At 37.4% G+C, this 18,814-nt stretch overlaps 1 protein-coding gene across 1 annotated transcript in view; it reads right to left on the bottom strand.

Annotated features, from left to right (window-relative positions):
• The window catches only part of LOC128983605 (uncharacterized), a 55,829-nt gene extending 37,615 nt beyond the window's left edge, over positions 1-18,214 (bottom strand). Inside the window, exons 1-14 of the mRNA XM_054402966.1 lie at positions 17,198-18,214; positions 16,835-16,961; positions 15,992-16,243; positions 15,463-15,605; positions 14,371-14,538; positions 12,814-13,006; positions 6,841-7,057; positions 6,348-6,503; positions 5,421-5,598; positions 4,758-4,926; positions 3,638-3,919; positions 2,845-3,005; positions 2,484-2,622; positions 358-463 (exon numbers count right to left, since the gene is read on the bottom strand). Of these exons, the coding sequence (XP_054258941.1) occupies positions 358-463; positions 2,484-2,622; positions 2,845-3,005; positions 3,638-3,919; positions 4,758-4,926; positions 5,421-5,598; positions 6,348-6,503; positions 6,841-7,057; positions 12,814-13,006; positions 14,371-14,538; positions 15,463-15,605; positions 15,992-16,243; positions 16,835-16,961; positions 17,198-17,378 (2,472 nt within the window). The 5' untranslated portion in view covers positions 17,379-18,214. The remainder of the gene's footprint in view (positions 1-357; positions 464-2,483; positions 2,623-2,844; positions 3,006-3,637; positions 3,920-4,757; positions 4,927-5,420; positions 5,599-6,347; positions 6,504-6,840; positions 7,058-12,813; positions 13,007-14,370; positions 14,539-15,462; positions 15,606-15,991; positions 16,244-16,834; positions 16,962-17,197) is intronic.
• Positions 18,215-18,814: the final 600 nt, after the last annotated feature.

The following is an 18,814-nucleotide window of genomic DNA, read 5'->3' as shown; positions in this document are numbered from 1 at the left end:
GGTTGGGCCATTGTTGGACAGTGGTTGGTTGGAAATCAGTTTAAAGAGGTGACATTTCTACCGTTGGCCATCTGTGTGGCTCCACAATTTACCAACGTTGGCCCAACCATCTGTGCTACATGGGGTCATGACTTTCATCACCAAACTGTTACCAGTGTTTGAAATGGCAAATCAGCTGAATATGCTATCAAGGTATTGTCCATCAAAATATATCGTAACAATTTGAATTTAATAAGGGGAAAATATTTAAATAAGTGCAACCAAATAAACGAGCCTATAAAGAGTTAAATACAGGTTATATTGATGAACTAAGCAAAAAATGGCTAGGAAATGGTAATATGATGTGTTTGAACAGACCTCGTCACATTCCAACTCTGGGATGAGGTCGATGGTGGAGATGTCGATGGAGGGCAACATAGTGACCAACTCTCTTACATTGTCTGACTCCACGTCCTGCAGCTTGCTGTTATATCAACAACATGTCACATTGGTAACTGTTTAAAGTTTAGACAAATACTTTGGTATTGGTGTAAAAACGGTTTTAGAAAAGTGTCTTGCTGAAAATAATAACCAATATTTTTGTTAGTTTTATGTCAAGATATTTAACTAAATAAACATTTTTGTACAATCCATTAAATGAGTTTGAAAACCACCACCAATATGGAATGAAACTAGATAGAACTACGAGGGGTGTTCAATAAAGACTGACAGTAGCGAGCATGCAAACAAACGAAGTAGGTTACAATAATAAACAAATAGGTGTAACAACATTACATGAATGTATTTCCCTAACACACAATCACACCACATACAGCCTCTGCTGCACCCAGGCGTGCGTTAGGCTGGGTGCAGCAGAGTGTATGTGTGTGTTGTGTGTGATTGTGTGTTAAGGAAATACATTCATGTAATGTTGTTACACCTATTCCTATTTGTTTATTTCAATCTTTATATTGTTTTATTTTGTTAATGTTTATCATTATTGTTAGTTTTTTAGAGGTTAACTGTAAGAAAAGACCGTGAGGTCCTAAGTTCGCCTCAATAAAGAAGGATTTTCATTTCATTTCATAATTCGTTTTTTTTTTTCAAGCTAGTATGTATGAAACGTCGAAGTATTAGCAACTACCAAATCAGCTGTTAACATTATAGTATACTTATTGTTGTCATGGCAACCGATTAATAAATATAGTTGCAAATTTTTTACTCTAAAGTTTAATATGACTGATTTTAATTTATTATGGAATAAAGTTTTGTGTAAAACTGAAGAAAATTGCACGGATACTTACAGCTACTCGAAAAAAAGCTTTTGGGGGTGATAAAATGAGTGAAAGAACCTGTTTCAGTCTCTGCAGTTGGAAACTGCATCACGACAATGCCCGCCCCCCATGTTGCCAATACTGTGCTTCAGTTTCTTGCCAAAAAAGGAATCAAAATTGGGCTACACCCACCCTACAGACTTCATCTGGCTCCAAACAACTTTTGTCTGTAACCTCAGGCCAAAAAGGAGCTCAAAGACAGGCATTTTCCAACTGCTACTGCTACTATTAAGACTTTATAGGCGATTTTAAAGGTTATTCTGTCTAATGGGGGCTTTGAACACTTCTTCAAGGAGTGGCAGAGAGAGGCGCTGGAACAAGTGTGTGGCTTTGAACAGCAACTACTTAGAAGGGGATACGAGTGTTAAATCCATTGGCGCCGACTTACGAGCGTTACTCGTACGGCGGCTGACTTACGCAGCGCCACTAGTTATTTTATCATAACTTTTTCCCCCTCTTTGTTTCTTCTTACTTTTATGATGTTTATAAATATCTTCTTGTTTTGCGTATTTACTCATTTATTTTTGCGAATAACCAACAAGGTTGGGTTGCCATGGAAACCAGATATCACCCAAAATCAGCTGCGGTAAGGTAAACAAACAATTTTTTTCTATGTTATTAGGTGAAAAACTTGTGATTTTTCTACGTAGGGAATCATTTGAACTTTATAATACTAGGGTAATTTGGTGTCTGGATTAATCTTGGAATTTAGAAATCAAGTCGACTTTAAAAAAACTGTTTTTACAATTTTTATTTTTATTATTTTTTATTTATTTTACACTTTGATTGTCCAATCACCACTTTTTTATAGACAATTTTACTGTGAACAAAAGGGTGAAAGAATTATAAATTTTTTACCTAAGGTTTTCTTTCTATAACAATTATTAGAGTAAAAGTCTACAAATTTGGTAAAATTAATTAATTGCCGACATAGGGTGCTGCAGGCAGCACATTAATTCCTTCCCCAATAATGGGTTAAAGTCCAAACGTTTATATTAAAGGTATTGAAGGAGTACTGTGAGTCTTTATTGAAAACCCCTCATAATTGGAAGAAATGTGTTAGACACTTTGGATGAGCAGTCTACCTATAATTTCAAGGAACGAAATTGCAGAATCTTAAATTTCACAACTAAAACAAAAGTCATTCTTATATAGTAAAACATTTATTACCCTTGTAGGAAACTTCTGATCATGTTGGCTGTGGTGTATTCCAGAAGGAAAGATGCATTAGATAACATAGCTGATTGGCGTTTTGGTCGACTGAAACCAAAAGCGGTTCCAATGGGAGAGTGGGGATCTGCTGGTTGACCTTAAAATAAAAATCACACTTTGAAACAGGAACAGGTAGGCTAATGTTTACTTTTATAGTGTTACGGTACTTATCACCAGAAGAGTGGAGTATTTACAAATTACCTATTTTTGTGGTACAGTGTTCAGTTATTAAATTATGAAAAACTTCAAAATAATAAAAAAATAATATTTCATATATTGTTGCTGAAATATTAGTTTAAGTTTCATCTTGTCAACTCACTTCCTCTGTACTTCTCCCACTGATTGTCCAGCTCTCTCTTGGCCCGAGCCACAACCTCAGTCAATAGTTTGGGTGAGATATGTATTTGAGGTTGGACCTCCCTCCAGGGTCTCAGGTCCAGAGGTTGGATGGCTCCTGACTTGCAGCTCATGTAGTAGTTCCTACAAAATACCATCATTGCACAGCTGGTCTTGGAAACAAAGTTGCAATTTTATCTTTATTACGAGTGTTTTATTCAACACTCACTGTCCACACATTCTCAGTTTAAAACATGCAACCATATGTGTTTTGCTGTCCTAAAGAAATTATTATTCATTTTTACCACAAACATAAACTTTACTATACAGCAGGGAATTTAAAGCACGAAAAATAATATTTCACATACATGTGTAGTATGTGAATTATAATTTTTTTACTGTAATCGAACAGAATGAGAGTAAAAATTTGAAAATATCGGAAAATTCAATGAAAGTGATCCTGGTAAGGGTACTTTTCCCATCCATTTAAATTTTGACAGAATATCGTATGATTGTAGATCATTAAATTCAGCTTTGTTACTTTTATATTTAATGTGGTTTATAAAAGTAAACTCTATTTAAATTGTGTATAGTTATTGTCAATTAGGATGGTGTGTAGGGAAAGGCTTCCAACAACACTGAGAGTGACACGCTATACTCGATGCTAGTGGTAATAAATTACTCTAACGGTGGCGGGGGGTGGGGGGTTATTGAGCCCCGGTGCATCCCGCTCATCACTATAATAATTGACAAGAAGTGTATTAAAGGTGACTCACAAGTAAGGGTCTGGGGTCAGGAATGCCTGAGGTTGGATCGTGTGTATGTCGTCACTGTTGTCACAGATGATGCGCGCCAGTGTCGCGCCTCTGCGCACTGCCTTGAGCTGCTCTCTGGTGAGAGACGAGGGTGGCACGTCACTCTCGTACCAGTGTCGGTCACCAGACCGCAGCAGGCTGAACTGTCGGGCCAGCAGACAGTGGAGTGTAGGTCCCACAGTGGAGCCATTCACCGGCCTCTCTGATAGCGCTCCAGACAACAGGTCAATGTCACTCACATTCCTGTACAGTTTAGTTTGACATTGCTGTGCTTGTATGATTCTGTCATAGCATTTTTTAATGTGTTTTTAATAAATAAATAATCGGATGAGGAGATATAGGCCATGACAAAAGATATGATTACTATATACCTATTAACATTTATGCTCGTCCTCCATAATTCATTTGTTGGACTTCCTGGCTACCGTTGAATCGGAATACAATAATTGTATTCATATTCAAAAGGTTTAAGTTGCAAGGTTAACTTAAACCTTCCTTGATTTAAATTACTGTCAGTGAAAATCATTAATTCTAGTATTTGCGGATAGTGGTAAGTTTTGTATTTCTTGTGCCATGGTAGATAATTTAATAACGGAACGATCGATTGTAACATAGCATAGATGACTCTTCATAATCCAACACTTTATTGAGCCAAGTGGGAATTCAATTCCAAAAATATCTGATTACAAAAATAAAACTAAAATCAACCTAAAGCTAAGACAGTCTAAGCTTTTAGGTAGACACGCCAAATTATAATGATTGATATCATTATTATAAAATGTACTCTATGACTATTAAGGAGAGAAATTAAATAGTGAAGGCATTATTTGATGAAAAATAATTTTTGAATGTGTAATGAATTGAATTGAAAAACCGTATGGAAATCTACCATTATAGTAACTTATTTAGCCTAGAATCTGATTGTGTTGAACATTCAACTGTTGGATTATGAAGTGCCAACTATAAATAAAAGTGAATACAAATCCAAGAATTGTGAGTACTTGCAAATGAAACGTTTTAGGTAAAAAAGAATAGAGTATATTAAAGAGTAAAGAAAAATAAAAGGAAAACCTTATCTTACTGGTAGACAGACTGAAGGGCAGCTACAGCCGCAGGGTCCATATGTACTCTAAGGTCAGAGAAGCTCGTCGCCGCACCAAAGCCGCAGAACTCTCGCCAAATGGTGTACGAGGGCAGACCATGGTCTCGGCCCTGGTGGATCACCTGTGCCGCTAGGTCCAGGCCCTTACCTGGGGATAACAAGTAACATGTTGTAGTAACACACATGTAGTATAGACGAATAAATAATGAAAAATAAATTGGTCTAATGACTCAAAAATGTCTTAAAAACTTCTAACATAGATGTGCTTTTGAATGTTATGTAAAAATTGGAATTGCGGAATTATACCCCCTTGGCTGTTTTGCTTTTGGGTGGGGGGAAATTCTGCTACCCCAATTCTTGCACAACATTCAAAAGTTCATCTTTGTTGGAAGTTTTTAAGACAGTTTGGGTGTTATAGGATAATCTTAGATTGCTAGTAAGTAGAAAGTTTGGTACATTTTAAGATTTATATTTACAACTTCACCACATTCGAGGAAATCTCAGATGACCTTTCTAGCATTATAAATAACATAAAATATGTTTCAGACATTGAGAACTATTTTTAAATGCTAAAACCATTATTAATTGATTGATTATACTCTGTAGGCTACCTACATTATTGCTCAATTATTATCTAGATACCTCCAGAAGTGACTTGGAACATGTGGTTGGTGAAGACAGAGTTGATGTGGGGGTCATGGCTCTGCGCAGAGCTCTGCAGCAGACTGCGGATCGTTGAGTCAAACCCTCCCACCTTGTACAGGTCAAATGGTGCGTAGAACGTCTTACTGATCGATTCATCTCCTATCCTCTTGCCACTCTGAAATTTATAGATGATGAATTTGTTAACACCATTAGCATTTCTTACTACAATTATTTTAAGAGGCAGGGCAGACAAGGATTAGGCTGTCCTAATCCTTGTCTTTTTACTATATAATGTTTATCTTTTGCCAGAAAGCATCTGATAGCCCCATGACAATTGGAATTTGGAAATAGAATCAACCCCGCTTTGAATCAAATTAGCAATCTTAACATTTGAGCCGAGCACTATGACCACTTGGCTTCACATACAATTTATAATATGTTTTGATTACTGGGACTGGTAATGTGTAACTAACTGATCATGAGGTATATGATATGGTCATTGATCAACCTGTTCCTGATAAGGGGAGATCTCTAAACTGAGATTGAAATATTTGGTTCCAGAAACTTAACTAAAATACTTTGATATAATTTTCAGCCAATTATAATGCTAAAAATTTTATTTGGTGAATGCTCAGCTTGATAATAGTCAGGACTACTTGCGTTTTAGGACAAGTAGGTAAGAAATCAAAAGTTTAAGAATATTATGATATAGTTCCAGTAATATTAAATTTGAAAATTTATTTATATTTGTTTTCCTACATTAAATAATTTTAAAATCAAATACAACCATTAGAACATCCTAAACCGGGTAAACCTAAGGTTAAAAATTACCTAATATGAACTTTAATGCCCCCTTAACATAATAACACTAACACTTAGCACTAGTATTAATTATTGTAATTGAAATCACTTAATAGTCCATACCTTGTCAAAAATATCAAACTTCTTGGGCATGAGAGAAATAAAGAAGTAAAGCGCAGCAACGCCAACTGCATTTGCAACACCAGGGTTGATATTCATGTTGTATCCTTTGTAGTAGTCATCCCTCGCTAGCTCCATGCCAAAGCTGGTCATAGTGTCCTGGGCATGAAATATATTAGTGGTTATTTATCTGTTCACAATTAATATATGGAAATATAAAGGAATTATCATTGTTATCCTTATGGTAATTTAAAGAATTAATGCCTAATGAAGAATAGCAAACCTTAGATTGTAAGGAAAGATTTACAAAAATTCTATAATTTATGATTATCAGCTTATAGTGTTTTAACCACATTAACTAACTGCCAACTTCAATTGCCTCATTCAAAAGTAGTACAGTATCAAAAGTTTTACAAAATATGATCAAGTTTCACGCAGGTTTCAGGGATACTAAAGGGAAGTAATGTTTGTTCTTATTATTCCTTTAAACGCCTACCTTCCCCAGTACCAGAGGCAGGAACTCAGCGTATGTGATGTGCTGCAGCTGGGCGATGACTATCCTGCGAGCCTCCTGGAAGAGTATCTCGTCCAGCCAATGAGGATTGAGTTGCCGCAGCTGCCGAGCCACGCGGTTATGTTCTCTCACCCAGAGTGTGTGGACGGCCGTCAACCCAACGTACTCATTGGCTCTCACATCTCCAGCCTTGAAGCATCTACGACAGGATGTTTGGTTACTGCATTAATAATATGTCATTTAATAAGCATTAAATATGATCGCGTAGGAATTACTCACAGCCAAACTTTTCAAAACTGATATAATTTTACACCTGAACCTCAAGATTCCTGACATAAAGAACCAGCCAAACTTTTCAAAACTGATACAATTTTACACCTGAAACTAAGATCCCTGACATAAAGAACCAGCCAAACTTTCCAAAACTGAATCAGCAACTGGATTAACTAACATGAAAATAAGCAACAAAACTAGCTTTATCACCGGACAAATTGTGTTTTTAAAATTAAAAGGGTACCCACACTGGCCAGCTAAAATTACTAAAATTTGTACAAATGACAAAAATTGCATCTCAAAATATAAGGTAATTTTTTGGTGACAACAACACACTGCTGACGTTTGAGAAACTGATATGTATTGTTATGAACAAAGTAAAGAAAGATCTCTATGGAAAACCAAAAATAGACAATTTTAAAAATATAGTGTTCAACAAAGCCTTTAAAGAAGCAGAAAATGCCTTCTCAAACACAAAATGCTTGAACCCTGACAGAAACACGGCAGTAGACGGTAATGTCCTTCGACTAGAAAATCAGCAGCTCAGAGATGTCCTAAATAAAGTACAAGATTTACAAGAACAAGAACAAAATCCTTATGATCTAGAGACATCGCTCACACTTGCTGCAGAAGCTGGACATGCTTTACTGTTAGAAAATAATAAATTAAAGCAAGAACTAGAGAAGAATTAGAGTAAGAACTAGAGTAAGAAAAATTCTCTTCCTTAAAATGCCAAGACTTCAGAGAAGATAACTTTGCTGAGGTGAACCTTGCTGAGGCAAAAATTGAAGAGCTTGAAAATGACAAGGAAATCTTGCTCTCCCGAAATGCTTCACTGGTTGAAACACTCAATGAAGTAGAACACCAACTAGAGAAGGAAAGACAACTAAGAATTAACATGATACAAACCTTTGAAGAACAAGATAATGAAAGAGAAAAACTATTACTCGACTCAGCAAATGAAATTAAGCAATTAGGTTAATGATAAACAAGCTGAAACTAAACCCAGATGACAAAACGGACCTACCTCGGACACCAAAACCTACTGGCACTTCAGGAAACACAACCAAATCACTCCTTATCTTCCCAACTACTGTGCCTCTCTAATTACTGAGCTGGCTCAGCTGAAAACTCGACAATACTAACTAGAACGCTCTGTGGAAACTTTGCAAAAAGAACTGCACAAACAAGGTGAACTAACAAACCCTGCTACACCATCAGCAGTCACACAAAGTACACCCACTAAAGAAACTTTTCCTTGTTCTAAAAACCACAACCTAATTAAGCAAGAGCAAAAAACCAATTGGGAAGGAAAGGAACCATTTCAGTGTATCTCTCCAAGTAGCCAAAAACAAAGCTCGGCTTGAAGAACCTGCCAATGTAGAAATAGGCTTACAGGTAGATGGTGTAAAACAGAAATGTGATGCTGACATCCTGACACAAGAAACTACAAGGAGAGACAGCCAAACTCCTTTCAAAAATCTGAACCCGGATATGACCAGGAGAAACAGCCAAACTCATTCTAAAAAAACTGACTCAAAAGGAGAGGCTTCCACCTATGACAGCAAGAATACGAGGCGACTGGGAAACTTTGGATGACATTTTCATGAAGCATACTGGGGGAGCCAGCCAAACCCCGACACAAAAAACTTCACAAGACCGTACAAACCATCACAAGACCAACCCACAAGATCTCTACGTAAATCCACCCAACCAACCTTCTCCACCACTCACCCCTACGCACAATAATAGTCATTACATAATAACACAAGCACAGGTCCGTTTCATTTCCCAATTGACTATTCACCACCAAAACAAAAGAGGGATGCCTAAACACACAAAAACAAGAATTTTTTAGACCTTTACTCAAGAAAAACAAACAAATTCAAACAAAAATTCAAAACCAGAATCTTTGTAAGCTCGATGCACCCAGCAAACAGGCTAACCTACAAAGAAGACAGCAAGTTCAAATACAAATCAACTTACCTTCTTTCACCAAAACATGGACAGGATGACAAACAAAATTGAAAGACTGCAACACCTTCTAACCCGGACATTGTAATTCTTACAGAACATGGACTAAAAAGTAATGCAATACACCATGCTAAATTGGTTGACTACACACTTATCAGTGCATGTGGAAGGAAAGAACATATCAAAGGAGGGGTTGCATAACAATAAAACCAACAAAACCGAAAGTCTAGAGATAAAAAGGATACAGCTTGGAAATGGTATGTGAAATAACAGCAATAAAAATACACATAAACAGGAAGAAGAGCCTTTTGCTCCTTGGAGTCTATCGACAACCTTGTGCTGACATTGATACGTCACTACAAGTTCTGTCAGATGCACTAGACAGCCTTTCCTACTCAGAAAACTGACACACTTATCATGGGGGACATTAACATTGACATTTTGGATGAGGTCTCTAGAGAATCTGTTACACTAAATTCACTATTGCATGGGTATAAATAACATAAGAAGACTAGAGCTCCCAGCCACAAGAATCTCAAAGACCTCAGCAACCTCAATTGATATGGTGTGTTCAAATATTCACAACATGATTAAAGTTGTGGTCTCTCACACAGGTCTATCAGACCACACAGGACAATACTGCACACTGGACCTTCCAAAAACAAAAGCAGCAACAACATATACATCACGACGGAACCTTAACCACAACAATCTTCTGATCTTATAAAATGAGCTCTCCACTGTAACCTGGGATCCTGTTTTGAGAACAAATGATGTGGAAGAGGCCTACTTTTAACTTCAACCAAACGCTCCAGCTTGCAATTTATCATGCATGTCCAAAAAAAGATTTCGGACTACACAAAAAAGGGGTAAACGACTGATGTATGATGAAGAAGCTATGACACTTGAAAAGGTGTTTTTAATAGTACAAGAGAAATTTCTCCTAACTGGTCATCCTGGTGACAAGAAAATAGCTACAGATAAGAAGAAATCTTACGACCAAAACTTAAAAAAGGCAAGGCAAGAAACAAGTGCTGCATACATTGAACAAGCATAAAACAAAGCCAAAGCCATATGGGACACCATCAATAGTGAGAGGAAAGGGAGGAAAGAGCTTGACAACAATTTTACAATAGAATTAAATGACAACGGAAAGAAACTTACTGACCCTAAAGATGTAGCTAACCGATTTAATTATTATTTTGTAAACATAGCTGAGGAAACATTAAAACAAAACAGCAGATACAACACAGCACCAATAGCTCAAAATCCTCCAGCTACCACATTTTACACTCTCTCTTCCTTCCGTCCAACAACACCTGACGAGATAGGCAGAACCATTCAATCACTAAAGAACTCCACATCATCAGGCATTGATGAAATATTTTCAAAAATCTTTAAAACGTGTGCAGATGAATTAATAATGCTTTTAATGAAGATTGTAAACATGTCGATGGCAGAGGGGACTTTTCCAACCAAGTTGAAAACATACAAAACATCTCTAACTACCGACCTAACTTGCTGCTCTCAGCTGTCTCCAAAATCATAGAGAAGATTATAAAAGTAAGAATCCAGGAGCATCATAGTCAAAACCAAGCATTGACAAACAGCCAACATGGGTTTCCTGGAAAATCAACCACAACTGCTCTTATAGACCTTGTTGAATATATCATTGAGAACGACTAACGAGAACATAGAAAATGGCAACACTATCACCAGCCTGTATCTTGACTTAAGCAAGGCTTTTGATTCCTTGGAACATGATCTTATTCTATTTGAACTTCTAAATTTAGGAATCCAGCGAACAGCTCTGAAATGTTTTACAAGTTATCTAAAAGGGCGAAGCCAAATGGTAGAACACACAACAAAAGGGTTTACAGATACTGTCTGATCTGAATTGCTACCGACTAACAGAGGAGTTCTCTAGGGCTCTGTCCTAGGGCCAGTTCTGTTTGGGCTGTTTATATTAATGACTTCCCGGAACACCTTGAGGAATACAGCAAGATGATCATGTATGCAGACGATACTGTGCTGCTTTCAGCAAACAGAAACATATAAACTAATATAGGTTTAAATTACCTGTTTTCTGTCAAAACGATCAGTTTAGTAGTATGATGACTACAGCTGTTTCGTGCTTAAAAAATAGCACATCTTCAGGTCCAGAATGTCTTGCTAATCCCTCATGTAGAGTTCGTCAAAAATAAACAAATAAATAAACGGGACACACATACGGATATGACACACACGAAAATACATTTAATAAACTGGTCGACCAGACGCTGATTCACGAGACACAGCGCCGGTGGAACGTTCAGCCTGCAAATGATTTAGAAATCCACCTTTGTATGACCTATTCACACACACGCTTCTACATTAAGCCATGAAACAAACAAGTCACAAACAACCTGACCTTTAAGAGCTACTGTATTTGGCTTATTATTGATATTTTCGCTGTATTCTATAATGGTTTGGTATGGTATGGTATTGCTGTTTTTATGTGATAGACTTAGTGATTGTTTTGAAGGGTATCTATTCAACTTATACTAAATTCTGATGGTTCGGATTATTTATATTTGCAGACAATGTCCTGATCCTAATGTATCCTCCCTATATGAGAGGAAGTGTACATAATTTGTTATAAAAAAAACTAATGGTAAACATTGCACTCTACTAAACTCTTTCACAGTCAAACGACAAATATAGCCTGCTCTTCTTGATTGTTGGTATGATAGGAGAATTTTGGGAACTTAAATATTAAGCAGTAGAGATTGCTGTTTAATAGTAACAAATTTAGAAGGGGTTTCACTCAGCAAATAAGCATAATTTTTATTCAACCTTACAAAAAATAAGGGATAGACAAGTCTAGAATTTTTGGGAAATTTTAGAGTTAAAACAATTTTGTGTGTTGAAACGAGATTGACTTTGCTCCAAGACTTTTAAATAAGCAAATAAATAAAAAATACTAAGAACGCCTTCGCAAAGGGAACGTAACAACAACGCTATCCTGTATAACGGGTATTGCAGAGACTTTCTGAAGAAGTTTTTAACAGTGTACCTCCATCTCAAACATCGGTAAAATCGGTTTATCCGGTTATTAGTTTATCCGTTATGACCCTGATCCCGTCCATACCGGATATACTAGGTTTTACTATATATATGATATCATTATCACCGAAATCAGAAGTAACACCGTACAAGCTACTATTATTTTTTTTCTATTATAGACTGTTTTTGTTGTGTGATGCAGTTAATTGTGGTGTGCGTGCATGTTACAGTTTTACAGAATAATGTCTTATTTTAGTTTTATATTTTTTATTTAAGATTTTCATAAGTATTTAAATTTTTGTTAGCTTTTGATATTTTGTAACACTCTTTTTTTATCAACCTCTTTTTGTAATAAATAATTAGTTATTGTAAATAATTTAGTTGTTGTTTTTATAGTGCTTTATTGTTATTTATTAAGCATTGTAATACTGCACCAACAAATGAATCCCAATAGCAATATAATCTCGTCTCAAATTATGTTGAGAAAAAAGAGTCTCATCTCGATCCCATCTAGAAATTAAAGTCCAGTCTCATCCATCCCTACAAAAAATACAGGGAACATGAAATTAAATCTGCAAATAATCTTTGAGCATTCATCATCTTCAATTTTCCAAAGGAAATAAATCTGAACACTAAACCGAATAACCCAATTTTCACTCTTACTTGTGTGATATGCTGTATCTACAGTTGAAGCTGTTTTCCCCAGGTGGCATGAGAGGTCCATAGTTGGCGCTGGTTTGCACGTTGAGCTCTCCTCCCTTGAATGTCCGCAAGGCGTCAGACTCTTGCTGTGAGTTTCCATAGATCACCGAGGCATCCAGAAATGATGTTGCATCGTTCATTTGTTCCCTTGGTCCTGTGTACATACATTACTTCTTACGTTCCTGTTTATCTATTGCATCTACTGAATGAATATCTTATTAATATTATAAATAATGTGAAAGTTTGTGTGTTTGTTTGTTTGAAGTTCAATCACGCATTAACTACTGGACGGATTGGGCTGAATTTGGCATGATGGTAGCTCTTGTTCCCGATTAACATATAGGCATATTCTTATCTCAAAAATCCTTTCGGGCTCCGCCCCAGTGGCTCTGCAGTTCCCTATGTTAACCTTATGAATATTCATATTTAAAGGGATTAGTCAGCTGTTTCAACTAAAAAAGTTGGTTCTATGACATGAAAAGCATTAAAAAGTTATAAGATTTACCAAGGGTGCAGCAATATTATTTTTTTTTTTTTTTGCATTTATGAAAACGGCTAATTTGAACTAAGCAGCAACAAAAAACTGTGATTGACAATGAAAACTGTAAAAGTAGGATTGATTATAGTTATGTTTATGTTTTTAATTTTTCATGAATAATTAGTGATATTTTACGAATTTTTTATAATTTATTTTTCTCTGTTGTTTAGGTGAAGTGGTAGAACATTATGGCTATGGTAGATGTGTAATACTATAGTATACCGTAAATTTAAAGAAGCAAATTTTATCAAACCGTGTCCTCCTCTATTGCAAACGCAAAGCTGGAGTATGACTGCAATACACATTTTATACTTATATGCCAACCCCGTACGAAGGACGGGTACTCTGCTAGTACTTTATAATTTCTTTGAAAAATGTCTTTGAAGGAACACAATTTAACTAAATGAACTATATTATCTCAAGTCTTCTTATTATTCAATATCATGTCTTCTTCCACATGATATTGAAGGCTGACATTTAAGAAGGGCAATCAAAACCCCTCTAGATTAAAAATGGGATAAAACTGGGATACTTTAATACTTTTCTTTGAAATGGCGACCATACAAAGTAGGTATTTTAAGCCAAGTATGAATGGAGATGAGTGTAGGATGAGTGGCGCGATCTTGTAGTCTTGTTAGTGACTAAGGCCGACATATTCCTTAGACACAGCTGTTAATTAATAGCCAATACAGCTAATGGCGACTAAGGGACCTACAGTTTTTTTATAGTGGAATCCGAACCACTTTTTTCCTATACATACAGTATACGAATTGGTCTAATTATCAGGATAGTACTGCGGATAATCGGACAGCGTCATAAGATAATTTATATGCTAAAATATAGAACTTTCATCCAATTAAATCATTTATGCTGACTTTCTTCCCGACTATTGCAAATGATTTTTAACCTGTTAACTTAAAATAAAAAATTCTAGAACATGTTTCCTCAATCTACTTTTTGAGTAGTTACTATGCTGCTACCTAAGGTGCAGCCGGTGCGAGGTGTGGTGGCTGATCTGGTGTATTCCTGGCAACGCTGTCTGATTGGTCCATATACAGGGTCGTTGTCCGGCAGCCGAATGGGAAAGCATTCCGGATGGAAGTCATTGAAGTCAATGCCACAGCATTTCAATCTCTCACCATTAAAACCTTGAATACAATAAAATAAACATAGAAGAAAAGTCACTATGCTACTTATGGAATCTATCATGAGCAAAGAAAATAAACTTTGTCTTTAATGTAAACCAAAACATTAAATTAAACATCATCAATTAACTTACCATACTACAAAAGCCACCGGTACTATACAAGATCTTTTATTTATTGACTGTTGATTCTTGTAAGACATTATATACAGTGGTGGATTACTCATTAGGCACGATAGGCAACTGCCTAGGGGCGCCACAGGTCTCAGGGGCCGCAGACAGAAAAATAAAAATTAAATTGTTTTTAAAAATATTTTGAAAAAGCTTAGTAACAAAATTTAAAACCAGTTTCTTAAAATTTCCGGACGCCCCGTCCACCTGGTTGATCTTGCCACCCCAGTTAAAAGTCTGAAACGACGCCCATCGGGCTGGGGGGGGGGGGGGGCAAGTTGACATGTGCCTAGGGGCCGCTGAGGTCATTATCCACCACTGATTATATTTATATATATGTTTTATAAGTATAAGTCACAGTGAACAGATTGATATATAGCAAGTGGGGTTCTTGATTTAAGGACACCCTTAAATGTGTTCCGCTGATATTATTACCCCAAATATTATTTAGGCCATATACCATGCTGAACCACTGCCAGATAAGAATGGTAAACAATTTCACTATTTCTTTATAAATAATTGATATCTAGTGGCAGTTTCAAGAAGGGGGCTTTCTCCAAGGAAGGACCTCTAGACCCCTCTCCTAGTGTGGAACACCCCGTTAGCCCCCCTCCCCTTGACAAGATGTTAGAACCACCAATAGATCTTTACATATTGTGATATATTTTTGGTGTCTTCTAGTTTTCAATGTAGTATCCTACATCACAGTCACTGCCCAATATTTTGGTTTAATCTTGACCAATGTAGGTAAACAAACCTGTCATCTGTGGTGTGAGAGAGAGATCATGAGAGATGAACTGTGCCCATACAGGAAACAAAGAGACTAGGTGAGCGTGTGGAACGTCTACATTGCTGTGGACTGCCAGGGATACTTGTCTGGCACTGGGCAGGCCCTTGGAGCTGTCAACAAACAAAACATCAAGTATACAACCGACTCTGATAAATATTAAGTTATTGCATCCATCCTTGATAGTAGAATATACTTTGGTCTGATGTGTGTAGAGGGCCAGTGATGCCATTTTGGTGTCGCCATGTTTCTACATTCAGTATGCAGCAAAGTACTAGCACGCTCTAGCCTTTTAGTACTGTTATACAGACAAGTTAAAAAATAAGCCTGCCAGTGATGAAGATTAGTGTATTGAGGTTTTTGTCTAAGAAAAAAAACTTGGTTACAACAAATTTTGCACTGAGTGGGAACAAAAAAATTCCTAACTGGGACTTTAAATAACAAATCCTTGCTTTAGCGCTGACATCATTGTTTATATCATGTAGGAAGGCATACTAACCTCTTGGTGGTGACGACACCCCTGGGAAGTGTAACCCCATCAGCATAGTCTGGTGGTAGGAAGCGTACGTAGCGTGAGCCGGCCGTGCCCCAGTGGGGATTCTGCACGTTGTTGCAGTGTCCAGAGAGGGCTCGGTACTTGTGTGGCTCACACGGCAACTCCATAGTGGAGGGGCAAAACTCCGTCAGGGCTGTCGCACTGATGTCCATCTCTGGCAAACCAAAGTGAACCTGTTCTGCCGTCAGACCAAGACTACAGCAGAACAAACAACTGATTATTATTTATTTGAAATCAACAATTACAACATTACCAAATTAACATTCTAAACATTTTCTTATTTGTTTAACACTTGCAACTTATCTCTCTTAACACAACAATGTTTGTCAGCAATATTTTTTTGTCAGCAATGTGGGATAAACCATAAGGCCATATAGTTTTTAAATTTAAAATATAATAATTATTTTGAATTTTTGGAGCTATTAAAATTTAGTAAAAATTATTTATTTCAAATATAAATTACAATGAGTGTACCTATGTATTCCTAATGAAAGAGGAGGGTTGTGTAAATAAAGGTCTTTTATCATATTTTGTGGTAGTAAACAGAAATCGCTGTGCTATGATTTGTCCACAATTTGTTTATGCACTTTTGGTAGCATATTCTTCAATGACGAAGTATCCTACCGTAACTGCAAATGCAGCACAAACTGATAGTGATCGATGTAGCAAGAGGACTATTGAAACAAGCACTTAAAACAATCCATCTTCACTAATTACCAAGCAGCCCATGGAATCAAGGCAGGTTATGACATATAAATATAATGTTTTGCAACCCCAGCTACTCACGCTTGCGCCATGTACTTGGTGGCTTCCTCGGCTAGCAGTGCCACATGTGTGAGGTTACGAGTAGCTTCTCTGGGCGAATGAGACACAGACATGAACCACTCTGGACTGCCAGGAGTCTGCTTGATACCTGCACAGTGCACACATATTCACACTTGAAAACCATCATTGATTATATTATTATTGTACTTTCTGTATATTATTTTGTACAGTCATCTAAAGATTTATTGTTTATCTAGTTTAATACATGTTAACAGAGTAAGGGAACGGTGGTGGGGGAACTATTCTGTACTACCCTAAGGTAACCTCAACAAATTAGCCTCAAGGTTTTCACTTTACTTTGTGATGAGTATCAATGTTAGTTACCTTTACGATGTATGGCAGGCTCCAGCTGGTGGAACCTGTGGTGCATGGCAGTGTGAGCTTGTCCTACAAAGGCAGTGAGGTCCTCCAATGGTACTGAGGGCATTGTGACCACCACAGGGGATGATCGCTCCACACCACACACTCCAGCAACACATAACCTGTGGACATTACATGGCTGCATGAGTGTGTCCTACAAAGGCAGTGAGGTCCTCCAGTGGTACTGAGGGCATTGTGACCACCACAGGGGATGATCCCTCCACACCACACACTCCAGCAACACATAACCTGTGGACATTACATGGCTGCATGAGTGTGTCCTACAAAGGCAGTGAGGTCCTCCAGTGGTACTGAGGGCATTGTGACCACCACAGGGGATGATCCCTCCACACCACACACTCCATAGCAACACATAACCTGTGGACATTACATGGCTGCATGAGTGTGTCCTACAAAGGCAGTGAGGTCCTCCAGTGGTACTGAGGGCATTGTGACCACCACAGGGGATGATCCCTCCACACCACACACTCCAGCAACACATAACCTGTGGACATTACATGGCTGCATGAGTGTGTCCTACAAAGGCAGTGAGGTCCTCCAGTGGTACTGAGGGCATTGTGACCACCACAGGGGATGATCCCTCCACACCACACACTCCATAGCAACACATAACCTGTGGACATTACATGGCTGCATGAGTGTGTCCTACAAAGGCAGTGAGGTCCTCCAGTGGTACTGAGGGCATTGTGACCACCACAGGGGATGATCCCTCCACACCACACACTCCAGCAACACATAACCTGTGGACATTACATGGCTGCATGAGTGTGTCCTACAAAGGCAGTGAGGTCCTCCAGTGGTACTGAGGGCATTGTGACCACCACAGGGGATGATCCCTCCACACCACACACTCCATAGCAACACATAACCTGTGGACATTACATGGCTGCATGAGTGTGTCCTACAAAGGCAGTGAGGTCCTCCAGTGGTACTGAGGGCATTGTGACCACCACAGGGGATGATCCCTCCACACCACACACTCCAGCAACACATAAAAAGTTACTATCAAAATGTCGAACTATTTACAATAAGGCAACAATAAGCTACAATTGATAAATACTTTCAATACATGCGATTGTTCACAATTAAAATTTACAATTGGGTTGTCAGCTGATTTTCACTCCCTATAGGGGCTAAAACACACTTTAATCCCTAGAGAGTAAAAATGATACTTTTAGACCCACAACGCATATGCATTAAAAACGGCAGTTTTTGCTGCAGTATGACAAAAGGTATATTATATGCTTGTATTATTTCCCCATGTTCCTACTTTTCAATGTGTAAATATAATTGAAGTGTATAGTAAATATCCATAGGTATAATTTTGTCTGTTGTTAGATGCTATAGGCTATTGTTATTATATTAAAGTTTATCATGCAATAATAGTTACAGTAAAGAAAATTATATTATGTATACTGAAAGTAAACCAAGTTATTTCTTTCACACACTAAGTTTGAACAAATTGGGGTCTTAACATCTATTTTACATAGGTGTATTAACAGTTTGAAAAGGATTAACAAACAAGAATATAACAGGAGTAATGCATTAACAATAACATCC

This window comes from Macrosteles quadrilineatus, unplaced genomic scaffold (genome assembly GCF_028750875.1).
Source record: "Macrosteles quadrilineatus isolate MER2022 unplaced genomic scaffold, UCM_ALF_1.0 Scaffold_1__1_contigs__length_201487025, whole genome shotgun sequence".
NCBI lineage: Eukaryota > Metazoa > Arthropoda > Insecta > Hemiptera > Cicadellidae > Macrosteles > Macrosteles quadrilineatus.
Note: the sequence above shows the minus strand (reverse complement) of the source record. Positions and strands in the feature narration are given on the sequence as shown.